Source organism: Schistocerca serialis, chromosome 2 (assembly GCF_023864345.2).
Source record: "Schistocerca serialis cubense isolate TAMUIC-IGC-003099 chromosome 2, iqSchSeri2.2, whole genome shotgun sequence".
Classification (NCBI taxonomy): Eukaryota; Metazoa; Arthropoda; class Insecta; order Orthoptera; family Acrididae; genus Schistocerca; species Schistocerca serialis.
In genome coordinates this window covers 536,759,710-536,784,173 of record NC_064639.1, presented here as the reverse complement: position 1 = coordinate 536,784,173, position 24,464 = coordinate 536,759,710, and the positions used below count along the sequence as shown (strand labels likewise).

The window sequence follows — 24,464 nt, the reverse complement described above, 5'->3', positions numbered from 1 at the left end:
TTCGGAGCCGACGACAACAGCTTCGTTCCAGGGCATCCGGTTTGTGGAACTCCAGCACAACTATTCGTGGTTGAAAACCTACCCCAGAATTCTTCTCACACAACACGCTATCACTTCGCGAAACTGCAACACATATGAACCTTCCATACTCGACAATATTCTCCTCTCCTCATACCTAATAAAAACGTACATGGCTCCACTGACAGGGTGTGTGACGCTCTACGGCGTTGTACGAGTGTGCTGAACAGGAGAGCCAGCTTGCAGTAAGCGCCAGGTTTCTGCGACCTGTACCTGCGTCACAAGAGGAGCGCGCGGAGAGATCACAAGCGCCAAACTTTTAGCGTTACTGGAAATTAGCTGCTAAGTGTCATGAAACACTGCTCTTCAGTTCTTTCAACCCTTCCAACCTCTAAAATATACGTCTGTATTGGGCGCAAATATCAACACATGGTAAAAATACGGTCTTTTCCGAACATTATGACATGTCCTTCGATCGCTTATAGTAGCGCGCTATAGTAAACGAAAACGTGGGTGGAAGACGGGTTATTTCGTAACATCCAGTGGGGTACAAGGCTGGGAATGCCGGCAAAACTTTAATATCCCCGATGGAAACTGGGACTTAGTTACCAAGTCTCATCAAATAGAATAGTATTCACGCACACGAAATTTATGTTGATAATTAGCGTAACAACACACACACACACAAACACATAAACAACAAACATGTCTTTTCTGGGCATTACAGCATGTATAAAGTTGTACTATAGTAAACGAAATTGTATCTGGGAACATTGTGCTACTCTAACTCTAATACTTCACAACATCCAGCTGTGTGAAAGATCGGAATGCCACCAAACTTTATGCGCCATAACAATTGCGTTTACTGTCTGCCTTGTAGTCCCCCATGTGCATTATAAGCTGCTGATTTGAATACGTCGTTAAATTAAGCAGGTAACAGTACTGTGCCCTCTGAGACGAAGAGCTTCTCACAGCTGTAAACTAATGAAGTTTCCGAACTTTTTGTTATTAGCAAACACCGTCCTTTTCGCTAACCCTCACAGTTGATCTTACACCATGCCGAGCTTTCTGTGCATAGCTTGGGGAGGGTGCCCTGTTGTCGATAAGAAACAGTGCCTTCCGGCGTCCTGTGAACATACCGTCCCTTATGTTAAAAAATGTCGTCACTTTCCAGTGTGCGAGCAGCACCTCAGTGATCTGTAAGTAGAAAGCCATGAGCTAAACACACATCATTTAGATTATTCTCTCCATGCAAACACCTGGAGTAGTAATTGCGCATAACACTGGGAATATTCTGCGATGTTACCCTCTCTCTCCACGCTAACTGATGCTGGTCCGGAATGACTCACCACAGTGAAGGGGAGAACATTGATTTCCTCATAGATATACGATTTAAGCACAGTGAAATGATTCTGTTGGGAGATTGGCGATCAGTATGTTCCAGGTCACTCTTGTAGCGACGGTAGCATTAGTCTATTTGGAGACATCTACACTATGACAGCAGAAGCTGCAGCGAATCACCAAATTATCGTAATCAATCAAATAACGTCTCCTCGAAAAAGTAATGTGCGATTAAATATGGAGCTCATCTTCTTCGGAAACGTCGAGTCTCCGTCTTCCACAATTTGTCTGTATGAGGAACCGTCTCTGTCTCGTGATGTGAGAGCAGTTGATCGTGTGATGTGTAGCATTCGGTCTTAAAGTCGATTTATACATCACTGTCTAAATAGAAAATCACTGCTGGTGTAAAACAGTGCACACAAGAACCCTCTATTTGTTTTCTTTCAATAAGGTGTATGGAAATGACTTGCTCCTATGTACCCATCAAACATAAGAATGACTATGTTTTTGCCTTAATGTAAAAGACACTGTTCCATATTGATATTTCATGTGGCTCAGATATGAGTAATAGATACATGCACGAGAATTTATTTACAGACTCTCTCTCTCTGAACTCACTTAAGCATTAACAAAAAAAATTTGTAGATCGCTGCTGGATCTATTTTATAAATCTTTTATGGATATCCATTACCTTAGCCACAGTGTTATACTTACTAGAGATATATCCAAGTTAGTTTCATTTAGGTTGAACATTCGAAGTCAATTATCATGTTCCTGATTAGTACTGCGCCTTTTAGATATCCATATATCTTTCTGCTTGTTAACATCTGTGCTGTGTTTCACCTAAGCAATGTCTCCTGATTCTGTGTAGCCTTTTTTTTTTATATCGCATACATGCAGTATTGGTTAGAGCTCTTGGCAGTTACAAGGATCGATCACTCCACGTGAGGTGAGATTCAAGGTAAATGTGATATTGTCTAACTCATTATGAACAAGTACCTTTTGTGGAGTTTACTAATACTCAAGTAAAATTCGTGGCGGAATTCAGTACACAGCTGATATATATACGAATCATCATTGCTACCACCACAAGTGGACGAGCTACTGAGGTGGTATTTACTGCCCAATGAGGGGGAGAGCGACGATGAAGTTGAATTTATATGTGAAATAATCAAAATGAATTAAAGAAATATGGTTTCATTTCTTTTGTAGAGAAAAACTGTTTGTGTGTCGCCCTGTCTCTCACACACATACCTAGCATCTTCTACAAGACCAGTCACTTACAGCAATCTCCTTGTGTGTGTGTGTGTGTGCTTGCGTATGTTTGAGAGCGTTCAAAGTTAGTGTCTGTAAATAAATTCTCGTACAAATATCTATGACATATATTTGATATGCATGAAATATCAATAGGGAACTGTGTCTTTTACATGCATGCAAAAAGACAGTCATTTTTAAGTTCGACAGCAAGCTACCACTAAACATGTTAGTGTTGGTACTTGGGAGCAAGTCGTTTCCATATACCTGTACTGAAAGAAGGCCAATAGAGGGTTCTTGTGTGCTGTAGTTTCGTAAGCATTCTGATGCACTGTGTTACACCACCAGAGATTCTATATTTAGACATTGCTGTATAAACCGACATTGTCATCGAAAGCTACACATCACAACATCGACTGCTCTCACATTACAAGACAGAGGCAGTTTTTCTTACTGACAAAATGTGGAAGATGGAGATTCGAGGACGAGTCTGGATCGTTTCCAGAGATGAGCTCTGTATTTAATCGGACATTGCATTTTCGAGGGGACGTTATTTGGCTGATTGCAATAGTTTGATGACTCAATGCAGCTTCTGCTGTGATACGAGGCATATTCGGAAAGTAAGATCCGGTTTCACGCGAAATGGAAACCACTGTGAACAACGCGATGAAGCTCTGCACAGATGCGTGAATCAGTGTCTCTAGTATGTCAGTCGATGGCGTGACGTCGCTTTTTTCAGTTCTGAGCGCATAGAGAGCTCGTAGACATGCTTACAATACCAGTGTCTCCCGCCAATTATGTGGATCTGGTGGGAGATTTCGCCTGAAATTATGGAGCCAGCATAATATAAATGTCACGCGTTTCTTTCTTCAAGACAAGTCTCAGCCGCATTCTGCAGGGGCAATGAAGACGCTCCTGCAGTGTTTCCGATGGAAAGTGTTTGATCACCCTCATTAGAGCCCTTAATTGGCTCCCTCCGATGTTCATCTCTGCTCACATGAACCGCTGGCTATGAAGACAACATTTTGGCACAAACAACGAAAGGCAGACAGTTTGTACAACGCCACAACAAATGTCTAAGTCGGATTGGCGACTATTTAGAGAGGTAGCTGGAAGATGTGGCTGACTTCTACGAATAAAAAGTTTTTGATTTTCACTGTGGTTTCCATTTCGCAACCGATCGGACCTTACTTTCCAAACAGCCCTCTTGGTATAGATGTCTCCAAAATGACTGATGCTACCCACACCACAAGAGGAACCTGGAACAGACTGATCGCTAGTCTCCTACCAGAATGATTTCACTGTGCTTAAATGATGTATCCGTGAGGATAGCAATGTTCTCCGCCTCACTGTGGCATCAGCGTGGACAAAGAGCGGAACACACCACACAATTTTCAGTGTTACGCACGATTACCAATCCACGTCTTTACATTGAGAGATTAATCTAGATGATGTTGTGTGTCTGGGTCACGGCTTTCTGTTTACAGATTGCTGAGGTGTTGCTCACAGAGTGGAAAGTGAAGATATTTTTTAACATAAGGAATGGTGTGCATGTTCACAGGATGCCGGGAGGCAGCGTTTCTTATTGACAACAGAGCACTCTCGCCAGAGCTGCGCGCAGAAAGCTCGACGTCGCATGTTGTGAGATCAACTGTGAGGGGTAGTGCGAAAGACGGCGTTTGCTAATAACATAAAATGCGGAAACTTGATTAGATTACAGCAGTGAGAAGCGCTTGATCTCAGAGGGCACAGTACTGTTCCCTGCTTAATTTAATGGTGTATTTAAAACAGCAGCTTACAAATCACATGGGGGTCTATAGGATCATTAGTAAATGCAATTGTGTTATGGAGCATAAAAGTTTGATGGCATCCCTGGATGTTATGAAATAAAATAACACAGAGTAGCACAGTGTTTTCAGACGCACTATTTCGTTTACTATAGCACGCTTTATACATGCTGCAATGGCCAGAAAAGACCATATGTTTATTTTGTGTGTGTGTATGTGTGTGTGTGTGTGTGTGTGTGTGTGTGTGTGTGTGTGTGTAGTTATGCTAATTACCAACACCAATTTCGTGTACATGACTACTATGCTATTTGATGAGGCTTGGTAACTAACTACCCGTTTCCATTGTGCATATTAAAGTTACGTTTGCATTCCCAATCTTCTACCCCGCTGGGTGTTGCGAAACAACACGTTTTCCAACAACATTCTCGTTTACTATAGTTTGCGGTTATAAGCGATGGAGGGATAAGTTATAATGTTCGGAAAGACTGCATTTTCACCGTGTGTTTATATTTGCACTAAATACTGATGCATATTTCAGAGTGCCAGAAGGGATGTAACAATCGAAGAGAGGTTTTTCACACACACACCAAAAAAACACTGTATCACTGTCAAATCAAACCCCACATCAAAGCAAAACCACCGCCTCTTTGTTACCACTAGCAAAAAGTTACAATAGGCCATCAGAGTGGAGAAGCCAGCACTAGGGTTAGGGGAGGGAGGAGGATAGAGATTGCATCTCCCAGCGTCCTCTACCTGTCTATTTGTACTTACTTAGTTGGCTCCCTGACATGTTGCTGAACACTTGCAGCTGCCTTCGCTTTTCTGGCTGAAGATTTTTATTACAGTAATTTTTGCGGTGTTTTGTTCTATTTCAGATATTAGCACTGTCTATAATGATCTGAAAGTGGGTGGTGTGGGGGGAGAGGTGTTTCGTGACTATTTGGAAGGCGAGTGATGGTTACTCACGACAATTTAGAGTTCGTAATTGCTTTAGAAGATCTTGATGCATTTTCCGCCAATTGTGCCACCGTGGCCTGTGAGTTTCGACCACCAAAGGTATTTGCCAGTTCAGTTATAAGATCTGTTATTTTAGATATTTTCGTAATGGATGGGGTTGTCGAAGGCTGTATTGTGAACTAACTCTCAGCGAGTCCGCTGGGACAGTGTAATAGGACGAAGTCGCCAGAGAGCATCGTTTACAGAACGATAGTTGTAGAGTGTTTGAAGAAATAGATGAGTGGTGTTTTCGAAGTTTTTTATCACAAGAATTGTGGTGTGAAGACCAGGTTTTTGATAGCGGATATTGGGGACTGCCTAACCCTGCCTGAGTCCTATCACGCTGGCCGCCGCTGCGAACGTGGACCCGGCAGCTCCACACGTGTTCGCGGTGCAGTCTATGCACATTATCTAAAAGCGCTTTTAGGGAGGATTTTTGAGTGAAGCAGTATTGTGAACATCTCTCATGTGATACTAAATCCAACAAACGAGAGACTAGAAATGTATCCAACGAGTTTATGTACGAAGATACAGCAATGAGAAGCGCCAAAGAGTGGCGCCAAAGAGTAGCTTTGATCAGTGAAACACCCACTAGCTGAAGGACTGTGAATGATGGGATAGGTCATGAGAAGCACCAAAGAGTAGCTTCGGGCAGCCTAACAAACTAGCTGAACGGATACAGAGAAATTATTCTGGAAAACCTTAACACGAAATAACACTCGTTTAACGCATAATACTAAATATGACGAACAGGGACATGCACAGGATACCATATTTCAGTGATACAAGTCTCCAGCTGGTGCAGGTATGAGGGAGGAATAGGGGTATCAGCAGTGAGAAGCATTACAGTACAGGTTTATTCAACATGAGACTGATGTACTTCGCCAAGGACCACTTCGGAGTGTGGCAGAACACCCAGAACATTTGAATGTACACAGCTGTTGATCGTTCAGTTCTTCATCCATGACGGTTAGTCAGGTATTTAGCTTTTGTTCTTGGGGGGGGGGGGGGCAGCCCTTTCAAGAAATTGTTCCAGGCACGCCAGTCTTTCACAGAAATACGTTTAATGGCTTGCAGGAAGCATCTGGTTCTTGAATCTTTTGTACATCTGTGACTGATTTCTGCATACTGGAAACAGTACATCACTGTCAGCAGGTAGATCTCTTTGTGTACCATCAGCAATAGAATAGAACAGGCCTGGAAGACAAGTATCCCCACCATGGGGAGAGGAAAGGAAGGGAGGAGTGAAGGTGGGAGGGAAGGCAAGTGTGGGATCCTGCCCACTTGTCTCTTATAGGGTGCCAGTAGTGAGACAACAGCGATGTCACCCCAAATTGCATTGTTGCCAAATTTATTCAAGATGGCGGTGATAGATGTGGCAATGTTGCATTGATGTCATGGAGAGAAGTTCAAATTTTGGCGGGAAAATAGGTCAATTGGGCTACCTCTGCTATCCTAACTCCCTCCCCCCCCTCCCCCCAAAATGGCGAGAAGTTCAAATTTTGACAGGTAAAGAAGGCCACTTGGGCTACCTCCACAAACATAACATAATGGTGGGAATATTTTGACGGGAAAATAGGTCACTTGGGCTACCTCCACTAACCTAAGTCATCCAACCAACACATCTTCCCTGGAAGTGGCGGGAAAACAACCTACCTGTGCTGGGCTGCTGGATAGGATGGACACAAGTCTTTTTTTGCATGTAGTGTTTATTTAAACAATTTGAGTTGTTGTAGGCAGTAGCTCAATCCAGTGTGCTCACCATGAGGTCTGGAGTCCAGAGTCCAACTAACCTAGCACACAGTACTGCCACCAGAGAGAGCTGTCGTTCCTCCCGCGATGTAATCCAAGATCGCCGTCTCGGGAAAAAATGGCAGAAAAATAATGCAGTCTCTGTCCCATTGCTGGGAGGGGGGGAGTAGTGTACTTTATTTATTTTCAGTAGGACATTGGGACAATTTATTTAGGAATGGATTTCACGTAGTTTATTACACTGATACGAAACACAAGCCCTGTCATATCTGGGGCAAATTACATAGCCTGCAGACCTGCAAACTACTTGTAAATCACCAAAACAATGCAGTACCCTTATGTACATACACGCAAACGCCTCATAAACTGTCACAATAATTCATGTATAACGTTCTGCAAACATGCTCACCAATTATAAACTGTCGAAATAATGCACTGCACAGTCTACAAACCTGCAAACTACACGTAAATCATCAAAATCCTGCAATATACTGATGTAAAGGCACGAAAACAACTCGTAAATTGTCAAAAGAATGCATGTATAACACTCTGAAAACATGCTCACTAACTGAAATAATGCATTGCACAGTTAGCAGACATGTTCACAAAATAATGCAACAGACATATTCACTATGAGTAAAACTGGCAAAATAATGCATGTACAAAGCTCTGCAAACATGCTCACAACGCTTAAATCGCCAAAATAATGCAGTGCACAAACATGCACTGCATGTAAAAATGCTTTCAGACTGTCGTTAAGAAATTCAGTCGCAACATATCAGCGAACTGTTTCCTTCAGAGTTCCAAGGCGGAATGATGACTGGATGTATTCTTCCTAACGATCCTAATGGGACAGTGCATCCCACATGCGAGACACCTCTGGCCACACGTGTTTACCTAGCCACCATGGCTGACGTGGCTTTTATAGCTGCAGCTCCAACACAGAGCAAGATGTTTGCATAGTGGCTCACCCTTGCAGGCATGGCTGAAAAGTTGTCAGTGTTATGCTGAAGTCTTATGCCTATGTAAATAAGAGCCAAGACTCCCTCTCAGAAATCATAAAGGGTCGCAGAACTAGTTAAAGGTCGCTTTTGTTATTGCGGGAGCTTTTGTAATGTCTCAGCTTCTCTGCATGGAAATTCTTGCCCCAACAGCTCAGAATAACAGCGAATGCATTCTTCCTGATGCTCCTAACAAGGCAGCCTGTGCTACCCTTCCTGGAAATCGTGACGTCCTGCTTTCAATATAAGTCTCAGATGTGGTAAACGGTCTCACCACTAAAAGCCTTCATCATGTATGTGCATGCCTGCAAGAACAATGTTAATCGTAAAACCTTTCTTGTTGTTCGGAAAGAGAGCACTGTCTAAGCACAGACAGGAAAATCAGAACAATTACGCAAACAGAATTCAAGACACTGCCCTGCAAAAGAAAAAAAAGTCTGGAATTTTTGGTGTCCTACAGCTGTTGGTCTGGAGATGTCCTAATGTGACAATAGTGGATGAGGGACAGCATCCCATCAGAGATGGATGGTCTGCTTCAACTTGTCTTTGAACACTTGAACATCACATTACCCCCAGAACTTTCCGTTGATACCTTGCCCCCATCTTGATCGAACCATTCTGTAGAGGCTCCTATGTCCCAATACAATGGATGTCTTGTGAATGAATGGTGTATTCTGATTCGCTCTTACTGAATTTACCTGCCAAATTACTGATCTTTTTTTCAGCAGATGAAACTTTCAGCGGCAAAACTATTTTGTACAGATCGCCGTATTGCATGGACAGTGAAACCCTGCATGAGTGGTCTACAGATCATGAAATACGGGAAGACACTTCCTCAGTTACACTGCTCTGCCACTGACGACAGAAGCTTGAATATTCCAGTGTGAAACCGATTTCCAACCGGGCTATATATCACTACGTACTGTATCGATGCAGTAAACATGCAATTCGTATCCTACGCCATAAAAATCATCACTCCTGCATCCTGCTTATAGCGCAAAGACAGATAGGATAAGCACATGGATCGTATATAGTGGTTGCAGCACTAGATATTTCCCGCGAGGTTGGTAAATCATCCTCTGCAGCCGGCGGTTACAAGTCATCTGTCCCCGCACACACACTGGCCCAACGCATGACCAGAGCACCATCAGTGGACTGAGGTCACTCTCCGAACTGTTGTACAAAGGCTGCGTCTGTTCCCCCTCGATACAAAGGTGGCACTGTTTCTGGTCCCGACCTCCTTGCGTGCTTTCTAGATCCATCTCCAGACACTGGGATTACGAGAACACATATGTTTTCTCATGGTTTCCCAGAATATCATACCATTTACGCGATACTTCTCGATATCAAGCACATAGTATGCTACCGATCACTTGCACAATATAATTCTGAAGATATAGACTGGAAATTATTTATCTAGAAACCCGAAACTTGAGTGAGGAGCAGCATGCTGTAAACCATTGAGTAACTGGAAACTCATTCTGTCTATGAAGTATCTTTATGTGAAAACTCGAAAAAGTAGAGGAAACTGATATTTCCGCTTGCGAATACCGATGTCGGTGATGTAACAGAGTTCAGATCATCCCTATAATTTCCAAAGTCAACTAAGGTGATTCTCATGTCCAGAAAACCAGCAAACATGTCTTCCAACCATCTTTCACCTACTATACCCGGGCGGGTGAAATGTGTCACTTGACAGCTCGAATGTAGTTGGCTACACTGCGATTGCAAGGTTGCAATAGCTGCCACCGCACACGCCCCATCTCCGAAGTACGTTTTGTTAAATGTAAGCTACAATCAACGTTTACACGTAAGTGCAACAAAGTACGTTTTTCTAACAATGGAGAGAACGACGACGGAGCGTAAGCGTTTGATAGTATGAGGTCATCAGTCCCCTAGACCTTAGGACGTCACACACATCCATGCCCAAGGCAGGATTCGAACCTGCAACCACAGCAGTAGCGTGGTTCCAGAGTGTAGCGACTAGAACCGCTCAGCCACCGCGACTGGCAGCACCTCTTTCGTTATAACTTTCTTTCACTGAGTCCTAGAGTTTTTGAGGTACGCTCAAAAACTTTATCGGCAGGAACTGACGCATGCCCATGAACAGAAACAAATTCTTTTTCTTGTTCATAAAACTCATGCGTCCTCTGTAGTAATTCCAAAGCCTGACTATTTAATGTCACTCCACGGCGCAACGGATTGTCGCTTGGTGAACGACATCATCGTTTTGGTGACATTGTTTCACAAACAAAAACTGTAGTTGAGGCGGTAACACAACACAGCAGCAGGCGTTCGCGCACTAACATCAATGTTTACATGGAAGCCGGCAACGTGGTAGTGTCGACGCCGGAACCGGCTTTATTTCGGTGCTGTTATTGGTTCAGTAGAAGCGCCGCCTCCCGTTCCTCACTTGTTAGTTATACTACCAATTCAACGGCGCTCGGGGAGTGACCTTGAAGTGACATGTTTCAGCGGCCTGGGTATAGATGCACACACCACAATCAAAGTTCTCTCAATCAAATAAAGACGGAAAATGTGCAGAAGCAGCCAACCACACAATTTACATAGGAGGGAATAACGGTCCAGTGCAAACACACGTCCATATTGAATGTTCTCAAATTTCCATGGAGAACACGTGCGATCATGAAGGCTGTCCAACACATAGCGAGTGATGATGATGTGGTCCCTTACTCAGAGGGGACGATGCAGGAGACCCACACCACCGACTAGGCAAGGTCCTAGCGAAGGTGGTTTGCCATTGGCTTCCTCCGACTGTAATGGGGATGAATGATGATGATGAAGACGACACAACAACACCCAGTCGTCTCGAGGCAGGGAAAATCCCTGACCCCTACAGCTATCGAACCGGGACCCCGTGCGCAGGAAGCGAGAATGCTACCACAAGACCATGAGCTATGGACATAGTGAGTATTGGTTCACTATTCAGCCATCTAGAGGGCGACATGGTTAAGTCAGCTAGATTCCTGTACCCCACTCAGTCTTTCCATTCGGATGGCCCCTGCCATTAACTGGAAACGTGAATCATTCCCACGACAGGCTACCGCCACCATGTACTCCTTGCACACCATACAGAATCGTCCTAGGAAACCGGCCACATATGTTTTATTACTGTACTTACAATTAAATATTACGATCGCAGTCTCAATTGGACAACATAAGGCAATAAGCGAAGTATTGGAAATACCCCCTGCTGATGGCAGTGGCTCTGGAAATAGAAACATCTGTACCATTCTTATGACTTGGCATACTTTTCCAAGTAAACGAAAATCTTTCATTCCCTTTGTGGCCATCGCAGTAGACCACATTAAATCTATACCTTCCTTACGACTAGACATAGTCATTTTCTCTCCATATGTTGAAACACACACACACACACACACACACACACACACACATCGAAAAGAAATACCATTTGCATGCCAGATTCGAGCACATGTGGCGATCCTATTAAATATACAGGTATTTATCCATTGGAGCAGGCAGCCACTGATTGAAGTCCCTTGCACATACCAGTGTAAAGTGTCAACGCCCTTACTGTAGGAGGAGGATGACCGTATCCCACAGACCACACTTTCAGTCGCAATGTTTGAAACACTGTTTTTTTTCTGCTGTAACACGCTTTGTACACTGTCATACATTTTGTTTTTAACGCGACTGTGAGGTCTGTGTCAGGTTCTACACTGACATTAACATCTTCTGATCCACTGTCTCTCACAGAAAACTAGACAATGCACAGTTGTTACTGTTGCTGCCACCTCTCTCTCTCTCTCTCTCTCTCTCTCTCTCTCTCTCACACACACACACACACACACACACACACACACACACACACACACACACTGGATGATTTTAAATGTAAGAGAGGTACAACATAAGGAAACTGAAAGAGTTTTTCTGCATTGTTGAGCGTTTACAAACTGCTGTCTGAAGGTGATTGATGTCCTATAAACTTATCTGTCACAGTGATGGGATTGCTGATGACTCTGTGTTCTGTTTCGATTGATTCCTCATGTTGCAGACATGTATCCGATCACTGTTTTGATGCTAGCCATCCCCATAAGGTATAGCCCCTCCACCAAAACTCTTTCTCCATCTCAAACAAGGAATGTCAGTCAATCATTATGTGGTAATAAACATCGTAACAGTGGTCAGATGGGATTGAAAAGGTACTGCCGATGTACTGTAATAATAAGTATCACATCTGATACTGTGAACAATTTTAGCAGTTTTACAGTAATTTCAACACCGGCCAATGATGCAACAGCATGCTTACCCCTCCTCTCCTTTGCAAGTACGATTGCTAGTGTAGTTAGATGACTGTGCAGTACATCCATTCATTCCTAATTCTCGAACATATACATCATCAAAGTATACCAGACAGTGATCTACATATTTCTTGCACCTCAAGCATAGTGCGTAATTTTCGATCTTTCTCTATGCGGACGGGAGTCATAGACAGAGAGATCCCCTCGCACGACCAACCCACTCTGCAGCACCGTTACCGATTTAATTTGCAGTTGGCCAGAAGTAGACCGCTACATTCCATGTCTTGTGAAAGAATGGTGCTTGTGGAGTCCATAACTGGTGTTCTGCACCCACCTAAGTGCACAAGATTTCTCCAGATGCGTGCATGTTCAGGAGGTTAGCACCCATTATCAGTGAGTAGTAGTAGATTTGAAAGTGTTCTGGTATAATAGCAGACGGTTAAGAAGAACAAGAAACGGGTGGTTTTTTATGCATGATGGAGCTCCAGACAGATGGAGTTCGAAGCATTTTGTGTAAACCAACTACACTATCAATTCTATAGTATTGTTGTAATGTCTGGGATCTGGTAACAGAGAACAGAATCACACTCACTCCTAAGGCTACATGGTTTGCACTTAAAACAGGCAATAATGTTTGATCGCTTCAGTTTCCGACCTATTAGTCATATAGAATGTAATGTTGTTAATATTCCAGTGTAAGAAATATATTTACAGAGCATGACATACATTCTTCTTGCAGGTTTCTCTACGATAAGCTATGGTAACAAACTGTAAAATGGAAAAACTACTTAGTTAAAATATGGATTCTGTGTGATATATACCAATGTAGCTTTCCAGAGATGTATAGCGTTCAGCATGGTTCAGGAATTATACTATGCTCGCATCAGTCCTATATAAAACAATCGTTAGTAGCAGAGAATACCACTTACAAGGAAACAGATAAACGCATAGCAGAGACATTTGACATGTGAAATTACACGTCTGCCGCCACTAACTCTGTAAACAGGACATCTGCCAAGCAGATGTATACACATGGATTGCAGTGCCTTACAAACACCTGTCGCTAACTTAGAATCACCTTAGTTATGAAACTGAAGTCCACTTGGTGTCGCATACTCGTTCTCATGTTTGAGAATGGTTCTGGGCCAACCAGAAGACATGCAAGTACTTCCTCAATTTCTCTGCATTTCGGTGTATTTTCCCACAGTTTATACTTATTTTCCGTCATCTTTTGTAATTCTATCGATTTTATGTCACTTCTACTCATGTGATCATGACATCACTTCTTGGTTCATGTTCTAAAATTGCTTGTAAATGTAGCACAGCTGCTAACACATAGCGTAAATGCACCATTCTTCTGGTCAGGCGGCATAGTATAGCACTGTACTCGATTGCATCCAGTCACCTCTACCCACATATTCTACATTCGCAGTGCATTTGCTCTGTTTTCTGCATGTCTGTATATGTGCATGTGTCGCGGATGCAGAACATAGGAGCCTCTACAGACTGGTTTGAATGAGATGGGAGCAAGGTATCTATGGAAAGTTAAGAGAGTAACGTGATGTTCAAGTGTTCAAAGACAAGTTGAAGCAGACCACCCATCTCTGGCGGGATGCTGTCCCTCATCCACCATTAGGACATCTCCAGTCCAAAAGCTGTAGGGCACCAAAAATTCCAGCCGTTTTTCTCTTCTGCAGGGCAGTGCTTCGAATTCTATTTGTATAATTGTTCTGATTTTCCTGCCTGTGCTTAGACAGTGCTCTCTTTCCAAACAACAAGAAAGCTTTTATGATTAACAGTGTTTTCGCAAGCGTGCAGATACGTGGTGAAGGCTGTTAGCGGTGAGATAGTTTACCATTTCTGAGACTTATGCTGAAAGCAGGATGTCACAATTTCCAGGAAGAATAACACAGGCTGCCTCGTTAGGAGCATTGGGAACAATACATTTGGTGTTATTCTGGGATATTTTTGTAAAAATCTCCTGTTTGGGCAAGAATTTCCATGCAGACAAGCTGAGACACCACGAAAGCTCCTACAATAACAAAAGCGACCGTTAACTAGTTCTGCAACACTTTACAATTTCTGAGAGGAAGACTTGGCTCTTATTTACATAGACAGGAGACGTCACTATAACACTGACAACCTTCTAGCTGCATCTGTGAGGGTGAGCCATTAAGCAAACATGTCACTCCGCACTGGACCCGCAGCTATGAAAGCCATGTCAGCCATGGTGGCTAGGTAAACAACACCCCAGGGAGAGCCACAGTGTAGAGTAAATTTGGCAACAATGCACAGTAGTATCATTTCATCCTTGCCCCACTACTGCTCTGTGTAGTCAAATTATTCGGTCAAATTGTCGAATTCTACAAACCAGTTGCTAAGAACTGTGCCCCAATGACATGCCACATTGTCATTCATAAAAATTCCATCGCTGTTTGGGAACATGTCCATGAATAGCTGCAGTGGTCTCCAAGCAGAAAAACAAAACAATTTCCAGTCAATAATTGATTCAGTTGGACCTTTTGGTACAAAGCATATTGTGTAAGGGAGGTAACGCTACATCTTATAGAGATCTCATCAAGAATTTTGGAGTTCTCCCGAGTACATTTAATCCTTAATGGTTTTTGCTGCACACAATAAAAATCAGTTTCAGATGAACTGTGATTTTTAGAGTTATAGTACGAGACACATAAATAATTTTTGTGTAGACTTCATCTCCATGTCTAGGGTTCACAGTGAAGTAATGTACAAAGGTGCATAGCTCCTATCTAACATAAAGCAATAAATTAGGACTCACTGTTATTTCAAAGGAAAATTAAAAAGAGCTCATTAGCCACTCCTTCAACAAATTATATGACTATCTAAATTCAAAGATTGAAAATCCCTGTTAGCTGCATGGAAAATATCATGTTCGTAACGATGCTACATGGGAACTGGGAAGTAGTTGTGTGTAACTTGATTTTATTTCAATTTGATCCTGTATCAACTGACTGTTTACAACAAGTGTATATGTAATATGGGAGATGCAAGAATAGATAACATTCTGTGTCACTTGTTTCCTGAAGAGTCTTCCTGAACCTAGTGATAGAAAAGAAGTATATTTATGAATTTAATTTGCTAGGTGATCTCTAACACTGTAATATTCCTTTTCACTAGGTAGTATTTAAGCTTTTGTGCACAGGTATGGTATTTACAGGATCCTGCAGGTTTTTGGGTGTATGTATCATTAACATGATACCTGAGTAATGTGATACTTTTTCAAGGGTTGGCAATGGTTGGGGGGATTGGCAACTGTTGTTACAGATGTAAGCAACCACTTTCTTTTAAAAGTAGCAACGTAATTGTGTAAATTTTCAGCTACCAGAAGAAGTTATGGAAGATTTTTAACATAACTGAGGAAGCAACAACTTGTTTTCAAACTGGCAGCTTTCTTTGTAATTTACTATGTTACATTTAGATGATGTAAGCAAAAATAGTAGAAAACATCATAGTGATAATCTGTTCTTAATGCACTGTACAGATTAAGATTTTATGAGTTTCTTGTTTTCTGTTATTGTATATCATGATATCATGACTTGTTCTACATCCCTGATGATTGTCCTTCTTGGTGGAATCTATGGAACATCAGAAATGAATGACCATATTGTAAATCATGGCAGTGAAGTGATGACCTGAAATAGTCTCTATGTTACAGATGCATGCAATTAGAGCATATAAATAATAGTAAAAAGTGTTCTTAATGGCTAAAAGCACAGAGTATCTACATTTTTCTGATAAACTAATTGAATTATCCCCTCTTTTCCTGGTGTGACAGAGCGTCATGGAGATGTTCTGAAATGGAGGTGCTGTTTTCTGATAGGAGTTTCTAAATGTGCTGTTGCAGGAGCTAAGTGAATTGCGATGCTGTGGCTGCCTGTTGGTGTCATTGTCTTCTGTGCCAGCACTGCCACAGTTGCGCCTACTTGATCTGTCAGATAACCTGCTACAACAGAGAACATTCCCAGCAGCAGAGGCCTCACGCCTCTGGCCAGAGCTGCGGGAGCTGTCACTTGCGGGAAACGGACTGACGTCAGTACCAGTGACAGCACTGCCGGAACACCTCGGCACCATGTCACTGGCACGTAATGAGCTGGCTGGGCTGGGTGCACTCAAACTGCCCTCGTGGCTGCGTGAGCTGGACTTGTCTACCAATCCACTTGCATCTTCTGCTGTTACTCAACTTCTACAGGTCTGCATGTCAGCTTCACATACTGCACAGAAAATCATAAATGTCTTCTTAGAGGTCTGGCTAGAAAAAGCAGTATTTTATGGCTTTTATTTTCATTCTCTGTTTCCAAGGGTTAATTATTTATGTGTAAGACAGAGTCCAGTCACCCACGTTCTAGATCAAAGGGCAATAACCACTCACAGACAGCAGGAGGCAGCACTATCAGTGAAAGGTACATAAAGTGTGTTGTGGGAAAGCAAGAATCAGTGCAGTTATTGTCATAATGTGGAAATGAAGCTTTCTATCTGATGTCCAAATGGGCATGAATGATGGCTTTTGGCCAAGGTTGGAAGCATTTGCAAAATGGATAAGCTTGTAAACTGTTCATGTGCTGCCATTGTTAAAGCATACCAAGCATGCCAAAATGGTGCTATCCAAAAGTGGTGCCAAGGCAACTGGTGCATCGCAGGCCATAGACAACAGGGCTAAATGACAGCTGCAGAGATGTGTACGGATGATACACATGCAGCTGTTAAGCAACTGGCAACACAGATGAACCTTGGGTTACCAAAATGTCTCCTTAATGGCCATTCAGCAAACATTGCTGCATATGGGCCTCCTCAACAGGCACCTGGTTCATGCATCCCTGTTGTCTGCTGTTCAGTGGTGATGAAGGCTGGGATTTGCATGCCATGGCATGTACGAGGTCTGTTCAAAAAATTTCACAACTTTGTCCACAAAATTTTTCTATACTTGCCATTTACTTACTGTGCATTGTCTCCTTCGAAATTCTCTGCTCAAAAATTCATATACCACTCTAACGCCATTTCCACTTCTGAAAGCAGGCTTGGTATGCCTCTTGCTGAATCACGCAAAGTGCCATCTGTGAATTTTCTTTTTTTTTCGCCTAACATTGTTAATATTCTTCCTTTCAACAGGGTTTTCAACTTTGGAAATAAAAAAAATGTGTGCAGGGGCCAGGTCTGGAGACTTGTTCTCATTAGCACGGTCCAAAAGCTCTTCACAGATTGCGAGGCGAACGTCTTCCTGGTCTTGACTCATGAGCATGGGATGAACTTGGTGGCACATGACGCATTCTCAGATGCAGTGTCAGGATTTCACGACATGATCCAACTGAAATGTTAATTCTTCTGAAATCTCTCAGACAGTAAGTCTTCAATTGGCATCCACGATTTCATTGACATTTTTGATATGACCTTCATCGGTAGATGTCGAAGGGTGCCCTGAGCGAGAGTCATCTTTAACTTCCGTCTGGCCATTTTTAAACCATGTGAACCATTTGTAATGCCAAGTATGGCTTAATTACTCATAACTGTAGGCTTCCTGTATTATTTGGTGTGTCTCTGTAGAGTTTTTCTCGAGTTTCACACAAAATAATGCACATGTGTTGTTCCTCTAACTCTGCCATCTCAAAATTCACAAACTGTGTGACACAATATTCTACTCAATGCAGCACTGAACAATAACTAACAGACATACAACAATGAAATGTCTGACAGTTACACATTAAACACAGGTGTGTGCAGGGATGCCAATCACATCTCACTCCAACACACCATTGTCATGAAATTGTGAATGGTCCAGAATTTTTTGAACAGACCTTGTATAGCCCTGCAACAATAATTGGAAGGTTCTAGGCTGGAGGAGGGAGTGTTATGGTCTGAGAAATGCTTTAGAGACATTCCCAGGCTGATCTCATCATTCTGGGAGGCACACTGGATCAACACACTGTGCATCTATCCTTGGGGACCATGTCCACCATACATGCAGTTTGTTTTCCTTGGCGTGGAGACATCTACCAGCAGGGCAATTCAACATGTCACACTGTTCACAGTGTATGTGCATAGTTTGAAGAATACCAGCATGAGTTTCCAATACTCCTGTGAGCACCAATCTCCCTGGATATAAACCCATTCGAGAATCTATGGGACCACTTTGATCTGGCTGGTCATGTCATGGAGTCTCAGCTGAGAAACCTACCACAGCTGGCCATGGCACTGGAGATGGCATGACTTGACATTCCTGTTGGTATCTTCCAGATCCTCATTTACTATTTTCCTGCATGTCCCGCACTGCAAAAGGTGATTACTCATGCTTTTGTCAGGTAGTCACATTAATGTGACTGGGTTGTGTGTATAAGCTTAAAATTACTCCAGGCCCAGTGTATCTGATTATCCACTTAACATATTAACATGCAAAATAATGGGTTTCATAAGTAAAGTTTATGGTTGCTTAATGAATTACTTACGATATTTCAACATTAAGTCTTACAAATTAATTATAGTATTGAAAAAGCAACACTGTGGTTATGGCTGACTCACTTTTATGCCATAATTTTATATTCAGTTGCTGTAACATAAGTGATTTGTTGTTCATTTAGCTTGAAAGGTTTACAGTGTCATCTGATCTATTTACGTCATTGTCATTCATTTGTGGCAATCTTAGCGTATTTCAAAAATTATCACAAGACTTTACAGTAAAAGATTCTGCTTTTAAACAAAGTGCATGGTATAGCAACATGGCACTGTTGAGACCAGTCTGGTGTAGACCAAGTGAGTTTGTGTATGGTGCACAATGATATGGGAAAGTGAACCAAGAAGGGAGATTGGAGAGATTGGAAGGAGGAAGAGAGAGACTGCTGAGCGCAGAGAGTGAGTGTAGAATGAGTGAAATGTGGGCATGGGACCTGGGGAGGCAGATCTGCGACAGGGTAAAAAAGATGGGAAATTGAGACCAGAAGGAATGTGAAATTGAAGACTGTATTGTAAAGACAATTGCTGTCTACATGATTAGAGAAGTTCGTATTGTGGAGGGGGAATCTTGAGGGCATGGGTTGTAAAGCAGCCATTGAAGTTGAGTGTGTTGTGCACAGCAGCATTTTCTGACACAAGGTGATCAGCTCTGCTCATGTCCACAGATTTGTGGAGGCCATTTGTTTGGGTGGACATCTGTTTGATGCTTATGCAAACATAAAAGCCTGGGCAAAAGTTTCAGCAGAGCTGGTATATGAGGTGTGTTCAAAAAGAAACCAGACTTTTGCTGTATCATCTATACTGCTTATTGTACAACATTTTAAGCACTGTCCCCTTCAAAATAGCCCCTTCTACTGGCTATACACTGTTCCCATTATTTCTTTCAGTTTTTGAACACCTTTTGGAACACATTTTGTGGGATGGCTCACAGGTTTCTTGTTGCATTATCCTGTATCTCCTCGATGGTTTGGAAATGACGTTCTTTCAATATGTTTTACAGTTTTGGAAACGGGAAAAAGTCTGCTGGGGCTAGGTCAGGAGAATACGTTGGATGAGGCACAACAGGGATGTGGTGGTTTTCTAGACAGCCACAGATAAGGAGTGATGCATGAGCTGGCACATTGTCATGATGCAACATCCAACTCTGGTTTTCCCACAATTCAGGCCTCTTCCTGCACACAGCATCCCTCGTCTGAACACGGAGGTGACCCTCTCCCCTACAATGGGATGTACCCTCTGCCACGTACCTCACGGTGGTTTGCAGAATATAGATGTAGATGTAGGCAAGGTTGTAAGGCACAGCACTGAGTGATACATCCACTGACAATAGGTCAGGTGGGTAAACAACATTGGCAGATCTAATAGGAGCTGTAGTCCACATCAGCCTCACTTCACTCAGCTAACTGATGTGTTCTACATAGTATCCAGTGGACTTATTTATGATGACCTTGTGATGCAGGGCTATTTTAAGGACATCGAAATCGACTCTGTTATTCCCAGCCATCAATATTTGTCTTGAATATTGACATGTTTATTTTTCTAATGCAGTGCAGTCTTCGTTTGCTTTTCGACCGCATGTTGTGCCCACTTTGAATGCACTGACAGTGTGTGCTTACACCAAGAGAGTGGTTCATACTACAGTGCTTCCCTGCCTGAAGTCTTATTTCTGTTTGCTCCAAGAAAAGTCAGCATTCATTATTTTCTTTGTTTTTTGTATTTAACTGATGATCAGTAAAATCTGTATTTATTTACATTTTGTAAAGCATGTGGAACATTTTACCTGTGGTTAAGTGTGTGAAGTGCAGTAAAATTGATGTCACTGGAAAACATTCATTGTGTTTTTCAGAACACTGTGTGCACCACAAACCAATGGATACTAATAACTCTACACGACTCTCACATTGCTGCAGACAATCAGTAAATATATACCATCTGATGATGAATTACTGTGCACAGTCAGTAAATATGAATCATCTGATGATGAAATGTTAGGCAATTTGAAACTGGCAAAGGGATAATAAAAATTGAAGAAAAAAACAAAAAAACAACTGGTTGCAGTAATTTCAAAAACCTTTAAAACCTGTGTTGTTGAAGAATAACTACACAAAGTCTTCAAACTATCTTCACAACAAAAACTAATAACAGTCCTGAATTCAGGAGAATGAAAGCAATCAAAATGTCACAATAAATTGGCAAATTAATAATTTTATAAGACTCAGTTTACTTATGTTAAGTTGTAACATACCAAAAGAAAAAAACTGGTAACTATAGATTATAACAAGGTTTATGTTAAGCAAAGAGAGTTATAAGCAGGTTGATGGCTCATGCTTGCTATGTTTCAGTATGGTAGTAACCATTACCACTATTTGATGTAGCATCATAAAGTACTACGTATGTAATGTATACTGATATCATGCTAAGGGCATTTGAAAAAGTATCTTGCCAAAATATTTAACCAAACTGAAGCTTGTGTTTTTGAGTGAAGTATTCTAGGATAATGTTTTGTCAGTGAAATGCAACAGACACTTGGAAAGTTTTAGAATATGGCTTCAGCTTCATAATATGCACAAATGCACCACTACTTTTGATGATAGCAACACTGTGGAGGAAGCTTTCATGTAACATGAAGTTTCTAGGATATACAGGGCAGGATATAACATGCATATGACTGCTAGAATTTCAGAGTGATTTGCATTTGAGAGGGCTTTTCATTTATTTATTTTTGCCTGAGTAGTGTGCCCTGACAATTTTAGGTATATACATAAAAGGACATACAGAAAAACAGACCAAGTTGCATAACTGTCTATCGGTAATAGGTGTTCAGCTGCACTATACTTCATCAAAACCAAAGGATGTTGAATAACAAATTTATATAATCTGAAATGGTATGAAAGATTGACCTTCATTAATGAGATATTTTTTGTAATAAGAAATTTTAGAGTATGTCATGTGTAATGCTAGTACTGCAATAAAAGAATGTGTGAACCGTAGCACTTCGATGATGACCTCGACCATTTAAGAACTGACTCTCAAAGAAATGGCTACTCTGACAAAGAGATGAATAAGGCACTATAACCTAAAAGATCTAATGAAAAAGAACCAACTAAAGGGAAAGTTTTCGTTCCATTTGTGAAAACTGTCACAGACCACAATAGCAGAGTTCTCAGAAGACATGGTAATGGTACAGTGTTGAAAACAAGAAGAAAAGTGTGTGAATATTTAACCCTCAACGTCCCAGATGCAGTCTCACAGACCACTAGCATTTATTGTTACTCTGGTGCTAATGCATAATAGTTGGGTAGAAGATTAGAGCATTGTCTAGTTGCTGTGGTTTCCTTTGTCAGTAGCAACTTGAATGGAACGTGGACCTGTACTATTACTGCTTCTTTCATGCTAGCGGTTTCTGAGATGTCATATGGGACTTACAGTTATGGATTCAGTAGCCAGGTCTTTGCCTACTCTTCACGTTTAATGGACCCTGACTTTGAGACTACTGTTTTAAAATGGATTGAGGACAGTTTAGGAAGCGATGTTGGATCAGACAGAGACAACAAAATTGAAAGCGAACATAATACAGTATTGGAAGGGTGCGAAACTAAAGACGAATTTATTTTGCCACCTGTGAATTCCTTGAATGAAACATGTGATCAAAGTGATAAAGACAGATGTGTGGAGACTGAATCTTAAGCTAGAGGGTCTGTTAGAAATACATTAGGTCGAAACAAATATCTGTACTCATCAAAGCCTCTTCCAGCAATGGCATTATTTTTCCGCATTTTGGACATAAGTGGGGTGAATGCGTCCTTCACAGTTCCTCAGGTGAAACACTTTAATTTTTGAAGAAGCTTGTAAACTCATTGGTGATACCATAGATAAAAAGCGAGCCACCAAGTATCACATACTCTGTGCATCCTTGACCGTGTTTTGGTTATTGGAGAACCAAGAGTGGAAGATGTTGTAGAACGATTGGAAAAATGCAAACCTGTGACCTAAAAAAGAAGAGAAAGACACCTTGTATTTGCAATTGTTGTGAGAAGCCAATCTGACATGAAATCACCACAAAAATTTCCAGGGGGTGCAAAGAAACCCTCTAAGAAGGAAACTAAACACCTAAAAAGTACTAGTGTAATTTTCATTTTTGAAAATGTTTTGTGGGAGTTTTTTATGTTTTATTATTAAATGCATAATAAATAAAATATAGCAAAAAGGAGAACTTGAAGTGCATCATATTTGAGTTTTCATAGCATGAATATTATCATGTAATTTTATGTTCATTTTGTGTAGTTTATTTGAATATATATATATTTTTTGTGTGGTATCAATGTAACCTTTACATGAAATCTGAACTGTTCCACTGAAACTGCTAAATGCAATCACTCAGATTGCACCTGGGACACTGGTAACAAACTTTCTACCAAAAATTGGTAAGGAAAATCCTGCTGAATAAACCAGTTTCTTCTCAGATTGGTGCTCCTGGGCTCTCTCTCTATTCAGACTTAGTTATTCCCCACAGAATTGTTTCTTGATCTTGTCAAATGAAGTGAAACTTCAAGTATTATAGGCAGAAATCAAACTCACATCCATGTGGTTTAGGTGGAATATCTGATTACCTTCTCAAATAAATCTGTCATCATGTGTTTTATTCACTGTCAGATTAATAAACTGCTCTTTGCTGTAGGGCTAATTCCCTAAAATTTTCACGGTAGTAGATGTGGTTCCTCTGCTTAAAAAACTGGTAGAATTGATGTAAATAAGTACAGACCCATCTCAAGCCTATAAAAAATACAAAATTCTTGCGAAAGCAACTATGTTGCAAGTTGCTGGAAAACAACTACTTATGCAGCCCTTACAAGTTCAGATTTTAAAAAGAAAATCAATAAATGGGGGTTTATATTAATTTCTAAATCACTCACATTTTGATGATGTGGATAAAAATAGAATAATTAATGCATGTACAGGTGCATTCACAAAATCATTTTCCTGCACTCCATACGTGAATACAATGGGAAGAAGCCCTAATAAGTGGTGCAGTGGACTGCGCACTCTGCCATGCACCTCATGGTGGTTTGCAGAATATAGATTAGATGTAGATGTACATGTACATGTCCAACTATTCATGGAACATACTCTCATGGAATTTTCATAGTAAACCTCTGCGATGCACAACAGCCCTGTTGTAGCATCAGATAGCGTATTTGTTGAGCATCTCCTTAATGCTCTCATGCCATATAAACTATCCCAGGATGAAAGGCACCACTTGTCATTTGGATCTTGTCTATTTCTTCTATTAATCCAATCTGATAAGGGTCCCAGACTTCCTTATATATCACTCAGCACTGTTGCTACAGCAGTGTAGCAAGAGAGCTTCTCAGTATCTTGGATGGTATGGAAAGAAATTAGTGACAACTGAAAGGTCCAAACCAGAGTATATGGAGAGCACTATAGACAGCACATTGTATTTAAAAGATGGGGCTCTGGGTAGAATTGCATTTTCAGTGTACTGTTTTAACTTACTGCAAATGTTTGATGCAGCACTGCATTGAGAG

General features: G+C 41.4%; 1 protein-coding gene across 1 annotated transcript in view; it reads left to right on the top strand.

Annotated features, from left to right (window-relative positions):
- The window catches only part of LOC126456184 (insulin-like growth factor-binding protein complex acid labile subunit), a 225,371-nt gene that overhangs the window by 166,356 nt on the left and 34,551 nt on the right, over positions 1-24,464 (top strand). Inside the window, exon 5 of the mRNA XM_050091937.1 lies at positions 16,322-16,666. Coding sequence (XP_049947894.1) covers positions 16,322-16,666 — 345 coding nt within the window. The remainder of the gene's footprint in view (positions 1-16,321; positions 16,667-24,464) is intronic.